Consider the following 13380-nt stretch of genomic DNA (forward strand, 5'->3'; position numbering starts at 1 on the left):
ATTGTACAGGTTAATGTTGGATCAAAACAAACAAATGTTCATGGCAAAAAAGTCCAGGTTTTATTCGCTCCCTTCTCCTTCCTCTGAGTCTTCATCTGCTTTCTCTTTCCTGGTGTCCTCGACGTCTCCATCCGTTAGCTTCTCGAACTCCCCGGATTCTGAATCCCACATGCACTTAATCGACAGCTTGAACTCCGCCATCTCGTTTCCAAAGAGTTTCTGATTTGAAAGGCCAAAAATACATCGGTTTAGAATAATGTTATTAAGAATACAAGATTGAATCCCAGTTAGTTTAGGACATACGGAAGCTTATCACGGAAAATAAAAAAGGTAATTGCGACTTCACGATCTAACAATTCAGACTTTTCCCCTTTCATTTACTTCGCGATTACCCGTTTTATTCCATGGCAGAAACAAACTTCCATAATGACATAAAAGGATTTTGTTGGTTTTTTTTAAAATGCATTTCAATCCAAATAAAGAGATGTGATATTTGTGAATAAGCCATCCAGCAATAAATGCATTTCAAAATTGACTAAGTTTTAATTTAGTCTTTTTGTCCTGTTTTCTAGCTAAAATATCTAAAAGTAAATATTGAGAAGCAACACTGTGCAAGTAATTACAACTTAAAAATAGTAGACTTCCATAGTATTTTTTTTCCTACTATGGAAGTCAATGGTGTCCATCAACTGACTATTACCGACATTCTTCAAAATATCTTCTTTTGTGTTCAACAGAAGAAACTCATACAGGTTTGAAACAACTTGAGGGGAGAGTAAATGACAGAATTTTCATTTTTAAGTGAACTACTTTAAATTAAGCTAAAATAGGATTTTTAGCAGTGTATTAATGACACAAACTCACCAGAATTCGAGCCTGTTCGGGTGTGAGTGTGTCTCCCTCTTTACACACTTCAAAATCCTTTATCAGCGTCACCACACCTGCACATGGATCGATATGTTAGTGCGCACTACTTTATGTCCAATGCAATTTCAAATACACTTATGCTCCACTGATAATAGACCATTTTAGATTTCAGTTACGGTTTCTTTTCTTATTTATATTGTTATACAAAAAACATTGCAATAATGGAGTATGAATTTGTCAGAAAACCTCATACGAATGCTTTTTTCCAGTGAAGGAATGGTTTACCTTTCTTCAGAGCCGTGGGAAGGCCGAGCTGTCTGAGCTGAGGCTCCATCGAGTGCGGGAACTGTTCTAGCGGACCCTCGTCCAGCGTCACTGCCATCGTCGCTACGCTTCCCGCTCGAGCGTAATCCATCTCTTTAAACTCACTGAAATATCTGTGCGGGAGAACAAACATGTCATGAAAAGAAGAATACATGAGATTTTATTAGAATTCATGGTAACACTTTATTTTACAGTGTCCTTGTTACATATGTTGCAAGTACTTAATAACAGTAAATTATGCATAATTACATGCAACTAACCCTCAACCAAACCCTAATCCTATAGTAAGTACATGTAGTTGCTCTAGTTTCTAGTCCATCTAGTTTTGAATTCATCAAGAAGCAGTTTATGCACAAGACTCCTGAATTATGACCAAACACTGAGTTTCATTTAAGATCATCAAAGCTTATTAACTGGTGTCCGAGGTTCATTACTTACTCTTGCACCTCGTCTTTGGTTTTGTTTGTGAATAAAACACCGACTTCACCTCTGAGAAACCTGCTCAGCTGTACAACAAAACACAGCATTCAGTCGGTTATATACTGTATATTAGCCAGTTATATACTGTATATTAGCCAGAGTAAGCCAATGAAGTAGAAAAAAAAAATCATAAAATTTGTGTAAACATTCATCATGTATGAATTAAATCATTGATGACGTGCACTGACATACTTTATGCAGATTATCTTTGTATTCGTCAGTCGGTCCTTTACCCAGCGCAATCATCATGACTTTGTTCTTACCGAAGAAGAACCTGAAACACAAAACCCCAAATCAGCATTAATCTCTTTTAAATGAAGCAGAGTAAATCAGCATCAGCATGAAGTGTGTGTGTGTGTGTGTGTGTGTGTGTGTGTGTGTGTACAGGTTTAGCTATACTTGTGAGGGTCAAATGTCCTCACTTACACAGTGAAATATTCTGACAACAAACTAGTGAGGACATTTTACTGGTCCATGTGTGTGTGTGTGTGTGTGTGTGTGTGTGTGTGAGAAAGTGAGAGTGTGTGTGTGAGGTGTGTGTATGTGCAACTGTGTGTAAGTGAGTATGTGAGTGAGTGAGTGAGTGAGTGAGTGTGTGTGTTTGTGTATGTGTGATTGAGTATGTGAGAGAGTGTGTGTGTGTGTGTGCAACTGTGAGTGAGTATTTGAGTGAGTGACAGAGTATGTGAGAGAGTAAGTGTGTGTGTGTGTGTGTGTGTGTGTGAGAGAGAGAACGCGAGAGAGTGTGTGTGTGTGAGGTGTGTGTGTGTGAGAGACTGTGAGTGTGTGTGTGAGAGAACGCGAGAGTGTGTGTGTGTGTGAGGTGTGTGTATGCGCAACTGTGTGTGAGTATGTGAGTGAGTGAGTGAGAGAGTGAGTGTTTGAGTATTTGAGAGAGTGTGTGTGTGTGTGTGTGTAACTGAGTGAGTATGTGAGTGAGTGACAGTATGTGAGTGTGTGAGTGAGTGACAGTATGTGAGTGTGTGTAACTGTGAGTAGGGCTGTCGCGGTGAAGGATTTTCCCTTGCGGTAATTATGAGTGGCTCAATAGCGCGATATGCGGTTTTACCGCATTTATTAATTTATTTTGATTTATTTTGATTTATTTGTTGCTATATAAATAAGTGTTACGATGTGGTCAGCATGCACAAAAACGAGTACATTTTCAGTAACCAATAAACCGAAACTAAACAGCGTCTCTGCGCATTTAAAGCCTGTCACTCAGCGCGCAGTTGTTACGGCAACGGACTGTCTTTGAGTGAGTCATAAACCATTCATTCAACAACACGTTCAAAAACGATTCATTAAAAGATAGTAATGAAACAAGGTTAATTTTTAACTTTGAGCTCCACTTTTCAAGGCTCAGCTGACCAGCAATGCGTTGCATAGCGCTGAAGCTTCACTTAATAGAGACAAATGGCATTGATTCAATGCGTGACTCACTGAGTTTTGTTTCCCGCGACCGCGAGTTCCTCGCGCTGTGGATGCTGACCAGCGCTGTCGCTGATGCCATTCATGGTAAATACCCTTTATTTTAAACGTTAAAAGGATGACAGGACAACTATTTAACTTTCCTTGGACACGGCCTTTCACGGATATGACTTTGACCTCAAAGACAGACGCAGGTAATCGCACGCGCTCAGTCGATCTCTCTCATTAGGCTTAAGTGCAAATCCATGAAGCCTCTGTACAAATCACCATGATAAAACCATGATCACCACGTCTTATTATCATTATTAACTTATTTAACATTCAATACACATGCACGAAGTTCAAAACAAGAATGGTATAGCCTTATGAAAAAAGAAAACACGTGAATATCGCGGTTGCTGCGGTTACTTGAATTCCTCTGCGGTTGGCTTGTCAGTAGCGCGGTACTGCGATATTGCGGTTATCGCGACAGCCCTAACTGTGAGTGAGTATGTGAGTGAGTGACAGTACAGTATGTGAGAGAGAGAGTGTATGTGTGTAACTGTGAGTATGTGAGAGTGTGTGAGAGTGTGTATGTGTGTGTGTGTGTAACTGTGAGTGAGTATGTGAGTGAGTGACAGAGTATTTGAGAGAGAGTGAGAGTGTGTGTGTGTGTGTGTGTGTGTGTGTGTGTGTGTGTGTGTGTACCGGCTGTGTTTCCAGGCCGTCCTGATGTCTTTCAGCTTGTTGTTTCTCATGTTCTCCACTGAGAACACAAACACGTATCTGTAGATATCTGCACATTTGCGCAGCTGATCAGGAGAGAAAAGAGGAAATCAGAAAGCTATAACACTCGTCAAACCTGGAGGCACACTGAGTGGCATTAATGATGTGACTCTTCATACAGTCAGACTTTCTTTCTCCATTGAAGCTTCAACATCTCAAAACATGATGGATCACATGATCATCTGGTATTACCATGGTAAATACTTGTAGGATCACCCAAAAGAGCAACGAAAAGTCATACTAACCTCTTCAATCAAGTTCTGTTTGGACTCCAACCCCTTCTTGGTTGTTTTGGTTAAAGAAACTGTTAGAAAATAAAGCCACTGTTAATGATAATGACATTAACACATTCAAACACACCCAGCTGCTTCAATAATAACCTCAATAAATGACAGTAATATAGATTACAGTTTAACCACACGCATGAGAAACAAGTAACAAACATCAACTTATTATAGTACTGTGCCAATTATAACGTTAATACGTTCAACTCTTTAACCACACCACGATCCAAAAGCTCGATTGATTGTAATCTATGGTGTGTAAAGTTGAATAATAGTAAGTGATAAAACATTAAATTCATACCCTTCTTGTCTCTCTTGGATTTCGGCATGGTGCTCACGTTGTTTTCTTCCTCGCCTGCTGATCCTCCAGCGCTTGACGAACAGGGAGGAATCACAGCGCCAACTAGTGGTGCTCGCTGTACATCATGAATATTAATCAGATCACAGCGCCGACTAGTGGTGCTCGCTGTACATCATGAATATTAATCAGATCACAGCGCCGACTAGTGGTGCTCGCTGTACATCATGAATATTAATCAGATCACAGCGCCGACTAGTGGTGCTCGCTGTACATCATGAATATTAATCAGATCACAGCGCCGACTAGTGGTGCTCGCTGTACATCATGAATATTAATCAGATCACAGCGCCGACTAGTGGTGCTCGCTGCCACATCATGAATATTAATCAGATCACAGCGCCGACTAGTGGTGCTCGCTGCCACATCATGAATATTAATCAGATCACTTCTGCACAACCAGCAGGGGGCGCAGCACAAGTGAAATATTACAGTATTAGAAGACAAGTGCTGTACTAGACAGTAGATTTGAACAGCTACTTTCTCTTATTTCTGACGACGACATCAGGGAAATCGGTTATTAGTCTATGAAGATTAAGATTAAGGTTTACAGTTTTTATAGTAGCCTATGCAATGTTTAACATTAGCCTAATGTACAGTAGAAAAAGCCTCATTTTGTCAATATGCACAATAACTAAATACTACAAATAGGCCTAAATAAACAAATTAAACACAGGCAGGGGAGTCCTAATTGCACTAGGCTACTATACTTAAATATTATTTTGAGTGTTTTTTTACTCAAGTACTACTATTATAGGGCAAGATATCCTCTGTTTCTTGAAATTAATGAAATGAAATGTGTTTTTTTTTCACTTAAGAACTACTGAAATATGTAAAATTCTGGCACTGCACCCAGACTTTAACTTAAATATAATTTCTGTATTTTTCATTTCCTTGTTCACAACAAAGCAAAATCAGCTGCTAAACATGGCATTAAAGGACCAAAACACAGGCTGATCATTTCAACACGTCATGAATACACCTTTTCCCCAGACGCCTAAAACTCATTAGGAGCTGCCTTTTTTATAATAGATTTATATGAGAAAAGATGGATTCACGTGGGCACTTAACTCTTGAATGAAAGGATTTGTAGCAGACATGACTGCATTCCCAATAACTCTGGTTTTGCATATTTGTACTGTCTATTCAAAACAATTGCAAAAATTGCAAATGATCCTGATAAATCCATGGGTGTGTTTTCTGCACATGTTCAGATGGCCATCAAGCCAGGGCAGGTTTAAGGAGTATGCTTGTGTAATAATGTCTGATTCTGCTCATCAATCAGTCATTTGGTGAAATGAAAGCGCTCAAGCTTTGTGTTGCCACAACATGCAAAAGTGAAAAAGTCATCAGCTCAACGCCTTCTTCTTCTTCTGTGTGCTTCAGCCTAAAACTTTCTCCTGACAGTGTTCATTTATGAGTTTGCCAAATGGCTCGTTTAATGTCGAGTCTGCTTGGTTGTCAATATTATTAGTGATATGAACTTTTCAACTCTGACTAATTAATCACAAATTTACACTGATTATGCTGTTGCAATGAGTAATAAGACGTAAAATGTTTATATATGTATATATATATATATATATATATATATACAGTATATGTATGTATATATATATATATGTATATATATATACAGTATATATATGTATGTATGTATGTATGTATATATATATATACAGTATATATATATATATATATATATATATATATATATATATATATATATATATATATATATATATATATATATATATATATACACACACACCGTTCAAAGGTTTTAGATTGATTATTATTGTCAATCAATTAAACATTATTAACAATGTTATACAATTTATTTTTCAGGATTCTTTGATGAATAGAAATTAATACTTTTATCCAGCAAGGATGCATTAAATTGATCAAAAGTGACAGTAAAGACATTTATAATGTTAAAAAAGCTTTCTATTTCAGATAAATGCTGTTATTTTGAGCTTTCTATTCATCAAAGATTGTACACAACTGTTTTCAACACTGATAATAATCCTAATGTTTCCTAAGCAGCAAATAATCATCATATCAGAGTGATTTCTGAAGGATCATGTGACACTGAAGACTGGAGTAGCCTAATAATGCTGAAGATTCACAGGAGTAAATTACATTTGACTATATATTCACATAGAAAACATTTTAAATTGTAAAAAAATATTTCACAATATGACTGTTTTTACTGTATTTTTTGATCATATAAATGCAGCCTTGGTGAGCGAAATAAAACTAAATAGATAGATAGATAGATAGATAGATAGATAGATAGATAGATAGATAGATAGATAGATAGATAGATAGATAGATAGATAGATAGATAGATAGATAGATAGATAACATTTTTACATCATATACCATTTTTTTAAAGATAAGATTAGCAGGGTGAGCGAAATCATTTTAAATGTCAAAATATTTGTTTTCTACATAATGCCAAAGTCCTGCACTCCCTCCTGTGTGCGCGAGTGCGCGCCTGCGCGTCCCGGGGTGTGTGTGTGTGTGTGTGTGGCGCTGGTGAGGGCGGAGAGTCCGCTGCGGATCTCCTTCTTTTAGGAGTCTGAAACTCGATCCCGTCGCGCCGGTCGCTATAAAACAGTCGCGCGATCACGGAGTCAACCGGAAGAGTCTGTGTGAATAACATCAGTGTGATCGGAGACTTTGGAGTTCATTATTGCGTTATTATCACTGAGATGCGTCGCAGATCTCCAGATGTCCCGGACTTTCAGAAATGAGCTGACATACACACAGCGTGCTCCGATATTCCTCCCCGTTCCCATGGAGAACATGACGCGTCCTGGAAGGATAGACAGATAATGACTGCATTGCTTGTTTCTGCTCGATCGATGAGGGGTTTTTACGCATGAGAAGAACTGCATGGACACACCAGTTTCAGAGAGAATCTGAAGGATTTGAATTGAGGTAAAGCGCACTGGTTCTGAATGAAAGCATGAGTTCCCTGTTGTTTGGAGAGGGGTTTCTGGGCGGTGTGGTGAGCGGTGCGCCATCGGACGCGGTGCCCAGAGCTCTGCGCAACGACCTGGGATCCAACATACATGTGCTCAAGACCCTCAACCTGAGGTTCCGCTGCTTCCTCGCCAAAGTCCATGAGCTGGAGAGAAGGAACAAACTCCTGGAGAGCCAGCTGAAGCAAGCCTCCAGTCAGCCGAGGTACCCGGGCTTCTCCTTCACGCGTGAGGTGGCCGTTCAGACTGACTCTCTGGAGTCCAGACTTCCAGGCACCATCTGGAGTTACACGCACATTCTGAGACACGGGGAGCGCGTGAAGACTGTGCAGGGACCCGGGGTCTCCTGGACCCATCCGGACGGGGTCGGGGTCCAAATCGACACCATCACCCCAGAACTGAGAGCCTTGTATAACGTCCTGGCCAAAGTCAAGCGGGAGAGGGATGAGTACAAGAGAAAGTGAGTATACTGAGTTAACTGCATCATTTACTGATGCTTTGCTTGAGTTGTGTGTTTGGGACAGTTCTGTAGGCCTGAATGAGCCTGCTGGTCAACGACTGATTCATTGCAGCAGAATTTCTTGGCAGGTGAACAGCATATATTGAAGGGCCCAGATTTGTATGCATGAAAACTGGACAGAGTCCATACAGGACAAATGATGTTGGTGTGTTTATATGGGAAATATTTCTGAGAAATGATTCATTAGCACTTTCATTGAGGATATGCAATTGACTGAGTTATTTAAAGATGCAATCACATATGTATATATATATATATATTTTTTTTTTTTTTGCATTGCATTGCATGTGACTGATTATTAGGATGATCTTGTGAAGGCAGGCAGAGACTTCTTCAGAGCACGTTTGTTTTTCCATCTGTTCCGACAGCAGTGATTACTATTATATAGTCACCTCTAAATATACCAGCTTTTCTGGCAATGCTCAGCAGCTAAAGTCCTCCAGTCCTCCTGCAAATTGTGCAGCTGTCTTCAGAAATATGATACGAGAACCTCTTTGTTACAGTTGCCCAGTGATTTAGTTCATTGTTTCATTCATTCCATTGGGATGCACAGGAACCCAGAGACTTGATAGGTTGTGAATCTCAAAACATTTCAAGATGATGTCTGACTGTCAGAATCAAAAAATGATTGCATAAGGCATGCTTTTATGACCATTATGATATATTGCACTGTGATATCATTTTCATGAAAATCTCATTACTGTAATACAAAAAAATTGAATTATGATTGATTGAACACTATTGATAAAACAGAAAAATAATTGAAATAAATGGAATAGTAAAAGTAAAACAATATAGGATGCATTGCAGTAATGAAGTTAATTTTTTGCATTTACAGTAATGAAAAGTTGAGGGTAAAATGTGCTGAAAACTATGCTCCTAAATATAGATTTATTTTTTTCCTTTGCTAAATATAATTTCCTATTTTGTTCTAATGGTTTTGTAGTGTAATATGAGACAGACATGATGAAAGATTTCATTATTTCCATGCAGCCTTTGTAAATGAGATTACAGCTGGATGTTGAATGGGTTTTTATTAATGCATGACTTCTGAATGACTTCAAACACTGTGACCTCAGACGAGCCGCGTGAATATGAGTGTGTGTGTGTGTGTGTGTGTGTGTGTGTGTGTGTGTGTGTGTGTGTGTGTGTGTGTGTGTGTGTGTGTGTGTGTGTGTGTGTGCCCTCTTTGCCCAGGCATGTGCTGACTCACTAGTAAATACTGCTGCCTTATCCTTCAGAAAAGCCTCAACAATGAGCTCAAAATGAAGGCGAGTAAAGAGGAAACGTGTGTATGAATCACATCCTGGTCCTCCTGCGAGTGATTCACAAGCCCCACACTGTTGCTGTTGTGGGCTCGTCTTTGTCTGCGATGGCCATTGATTATGCCATCATGACGTCACACAGGAACCTCAAATGGGCCACAGACAAGTTAGGATATGAAATCGGACAATATCTTTGTTAGAGATTCGTTTGTATGTTCTACAGGAAGTTTACCAACCATTTAGTCCATAAGTGAAGATAAATTAAACTTCCTATAGTTATTATGCTATTTTAAAGGCTCCTCATTTTGTTTTGCAGGTCTCCTACAATAGGTTTACATGCATCAAAGGCCAAAAAACACTTTCATTTTCTCATAATGTATTTTGCAGCTTCAGCTCTTTTCTCACAGTGTCTGAAACAGTTCGATAAATGATTCGGTCTCTCTAAACCCCTCCTTTCTGTAAGCCTTCTCTCCTCTGATTGGTCAAATAGCCCAGTATGTTGTGATTGGTCTGCTCTGCTCTGATTGGTCAAATGCCCCAGTCTGTTGTGATTGGTCTACTCTGCTCTGATTGGTCAAATGGCACAGTCTGTTGTGATTGGTCTACTCTACTGTGATTGGTCAAATGGCACAGTCTGTTGTGATTGGTCTACTCTACTGTGATTGGTCAAATGGCACAGTCTGTTGTGATTGGTCTACTCTACTCTGATTGGTCAAATGGCACAGTCTGTTGTGATTGGTCTACTCTACTCTGATTGGTCAAATGGCACAGTCTGTTGTGATTGGTCTACTCTACTCTGATTGGTCAAATGGCACAGTCTGTTGTGATTGGTCTGCTCTACTGTGATTGGTCAAATATTCCAGTCTAATGTTATTGGTCTACTCTACTCTGATTGGTCAAATGGCACAGTCTGTTGTGATTGGTCTACTCTACTGTGATTGGACAAATGGCACAGTCTGTTGTGATTGGTCTACTCTACTGTGATTGGTCAAATGGCCCAGTCTGTTGTGATTGGTCTACTCTGCTCTGATTGGTCAAATGGCACAGTCTGTTGTGATTGGTCTACTCTACTGTGATTGGTCAAATGGCACACTCTGTTGTGATTGGTCTACTCTGCTCTGATTGGTCAAATAGCCCAGTCTGTTGTGATTGGTCTACTCTACTGTGATTGGTCAAATGGCCCAGTCTTTTGTGATTGGTCTACTCTACTGTGATTGGTCAAATGGCACAGTCTGTTGTGATTAGTCTACTCTGCTCTGATTGGTCAAATGGCACAGTCTGTTGTGATTGGTCTACTCTACTGTGATTGGTCAAATGGCACAGTCTGTTGTGATTGGTCTACTCTACTGTGATTGGTCAAATGGCACAGTCTGTTGTGATTGGTCTACTCTACTGTGATTGGTCAAATGGCACAGTCTGTTGTGATTGGTCTACTCTGCTCTGATTGGCTGATACACAGTGATACGAACAGATGGCGTCAGTTTTCCATGTCAGTTCCGGCACAAGTCCTCATCATTTTGAAGTGCATGCAAACTGGATTCGCAGCGCTGAAAACAGCGACTTCTCGACATGTCGACAACACAAAACAAACTGTTTAAGGGTCAAAGTTGACGTTGTTCGTGAGCAGCCAATGAAGACCATAGGCTGACATTATGAGCATTTGTACAAACCTTAAAAATGGCTAAAAGGTTGTTGTTTACTGGGTCTAGTAACACCCACATACATACTAAAAACCAGATGCTCATGTGAGCCAATAATGGCAATAAATGCCTAGACTTGAGATATAATGATTTGAAATGCTCTCAGATTACATGTCCATTACAGCTAACCACTTAGTGTTAGTTAATGACGCGCAGAGAATCGTTAGTTTGATCATTCCCTTCCATGTGAATTAGTACAATTAAAATAATTGTTCCTCTAAGTGCATAATTAATTGGCAACAAGCAGAACATGCTTATTAACACATGAAATGATGTGAATGATGATGCATTTGGTGTCTTCTGACATGCTGATCGTATAGTGTGTGTTTATTTGAGCGTCTGTGTTAACAGGTTTCAGCGTTCACACTGTGCATGTAAGCCTTCCTTATGTGTGTGTAGTTGTTCCTGCTGGAGATATCCGAGCCTCACACTGCTCTTTAGTGCTGACTGAAGTTCATTGCATGTGAATCACTGGTGTTCATTACACCACACACACATATCATACGCTCAGTGTTTGGGAAGTGCAGATCCTACATGTCCATTTGCTTCAACAAATTCATTATGTTTAAGTCTGAACGAGTGATTAATGTTTGAAGGCTTATTAACAATAGCTTAGCTATAATGCTCAAATACACAAACCACCTCCCAGATCTGAGCATGTATTGAGTGTATGTTTGTTAATTTGTGTGTGATCTAAATGAGTAGAGTGTGGATTCAAGGTTCCATTGAGTTTTTAATGCATCACTAAAATATATCATATTTAAGGCCACTTATTGTATAGTTTTTTACTGCTGTAATATGCCTCAATAATATGTTTGCATTCTGAATATATTATGTACAGTTTAGGTTTTTTTTTAGCAAATAGTGATGCATGCAATTATTTGCATCTACTTATTGGTACATTATGAAGTAAATTTGATTTTAAAATGTAATCATTTGATATTCCCATTCCAGAGCATCACGATTGAATTTGATAATCTCTGTGAAATTAGTTTCCTCTTGGTTTTCTGTCTCATTGAAATACTGGAGCTTCTGGTTATGTATACTATTTGTGCACTTAGAAAAGTAATAGCACATGCATAATTTAAGGTGTATTTCCCTCTAAAGTTGAATACTTAGTGAAATTAATATGAGCAATAGTATTAGTGATGCTTGACTGCAAACATTGTTACTAATCAACAACATTTTAGCTGTCTGTCTTTTGCTGGAACAAAAGCGAAACGCTTCTAAATATATTGTTTTTTATATACATTTCTCATAAAGAATGTGCTTGTTGAATGAGACATGCACAATATTGCACCATTCAGAGAAAGAAGACGTTAGTGTCTTTGCACTGCGTGAAAATCCATGTGCAATGATTGATCAAACCCGCTGAGTTTGTGAAGATTATTGATTTCCCAGACACTTCAGTGATATTTCTCTTCCGCTGCTCCACCGCTAAAACAGCCTTTTCTTTTTCATCAGTGCAGAAATGAAGAAATCATCGGGCTAGTTATAAAGTGAACTGACTGTTGTGTCTGTGACTTTAACTGGTATATCTACAGCTTCTCTTGTGGTGTGAACAGTCAACATACTGGATCGAGAGCACAGATTGATGGCTTTTGTGTCTCCCTGCCGCACTCTGTGTGTGTGTGTGTGTGTGTGTGTGTGTGTGTGTGTGTGTGTGTGTGTGTGTGTGTGTGTGTGTGTGTGTGTGTGTGTGTGTGTGTGTGTGTGTGTGTGTGTGTGTGTATGTGTGTGTGTGTGTGTGTGTGTGTGTGTGTGATAAACTGCAGTCTGGTTCAACGTTCTGTCATGACTTCTTTATGAAAACATACATTAATGAAAACATACATTAACCTCTTAAAGCAACACCATAGACTGTTAAAAAATATGGACGTAGTGTCCGTGACGTCACCCGTAGGTTTCTGAAGACCGTTTTTGAAGCCTAAAGTGGGCGTGGCCGACCGTCGCCATCTTGGCAGCGCGTCACTCCCGAATTTATTTATTTTTACAGTCAGACAATGAGCTGAGGTAACGTGACAGCTAACAGACAGCAGACAAACAGCTAATGATGACTAATGACCACAGCAGCGGGAATCCACCTGTCACTCAAAAGTGGACACACCCTTAATTATGCAGAACTTTAAGGCTTAATATAATTTAAACAGATGAGTTATAAAAAAATTCACCCCCCTCACAGTCGTCATGAAGGGCAGAATTAGCTATATAGACCAAAGCCACTTTTTGCTCAAGGCTGTAAACGTGTTTCTTTCTGCTGTAAAGTTGGGCATTTCAACATGGGGGAGATGCAGATTTGACTCACTTTTGCAGCCAGCCTCAAGCGGCCATTCGATGAATTTCCGTTTAATTCACTTCCGTGTTGGTTTCAAGAGAGAGACAGGGAGGTTGCTGCT

The 13380-nt window shown here is 39.4% G+C and overlaps 2 protein-coding genes across 6 annotated transcripts in view; one reads left to right on the plus strand and one right to left on the minus strand.

The window, feature by feature from the left end:
* Positions 1-60: 60 nt before the first annotated feature.
* Positions 61-4549, minus strand: mrto4 (MRT4 homolog, ribosome maturation factor; the record flags this gene model as incomplete). The annotated part of the gene is made up of 8 exons (XM_079857631.1): positions 4453-4549; positions 4113-4171; positions 3790-3893; positions 1864-1945; positions 1630-1697; positions 1153-1304; positions 865-941; positions 61-219 (listed from the first exon to the last, which is right to left on the minus strand). Exons 1-8 carry the CDS (start codon positions 4478-4480, stop codon positions 61-63), a joined length of 729 nt encoding a protein of 242 aa, XP_079713757.1. The 5' UTR covers positions 4481-4549.
* A 2514-nt stretch (positions 4550-7063) lies between these two features.
* Positions 7064-13380, plus strand: part of iffo2b (intermediate filament family orphan 2b) — a 37717-nt gene continuing 31400 nt past the window's right edge. For all 5 annotated transcript variants that reach the window (XM_079857785.1, XM_079857786.1, XM_079857787.1 and 2 more), the window contains exon 1: positions 7064-7959. In XM_079857785.1, coding sequence (XP_079713911.1) covers positions 7484-7959 — 476 coding nt within the window. In that variant the 5' untranslated portion in view covers positions 7064-7483. The remainder of the gene's footprint in view (positions 7960-13380) is intronic.

This window comes from Squalius cephalus (genome assembly GCF_949319135.1).
Source record: "Squalius cephalus genome assembly, chromosome: 22".
Taxonomy (NCBI): domain Eukaryota; kingdom Metazoa; phylum Chordata; class Actinopteri; order Cypriniformes; family Leuciscidae; genus Squalius; species Squalius cephalus.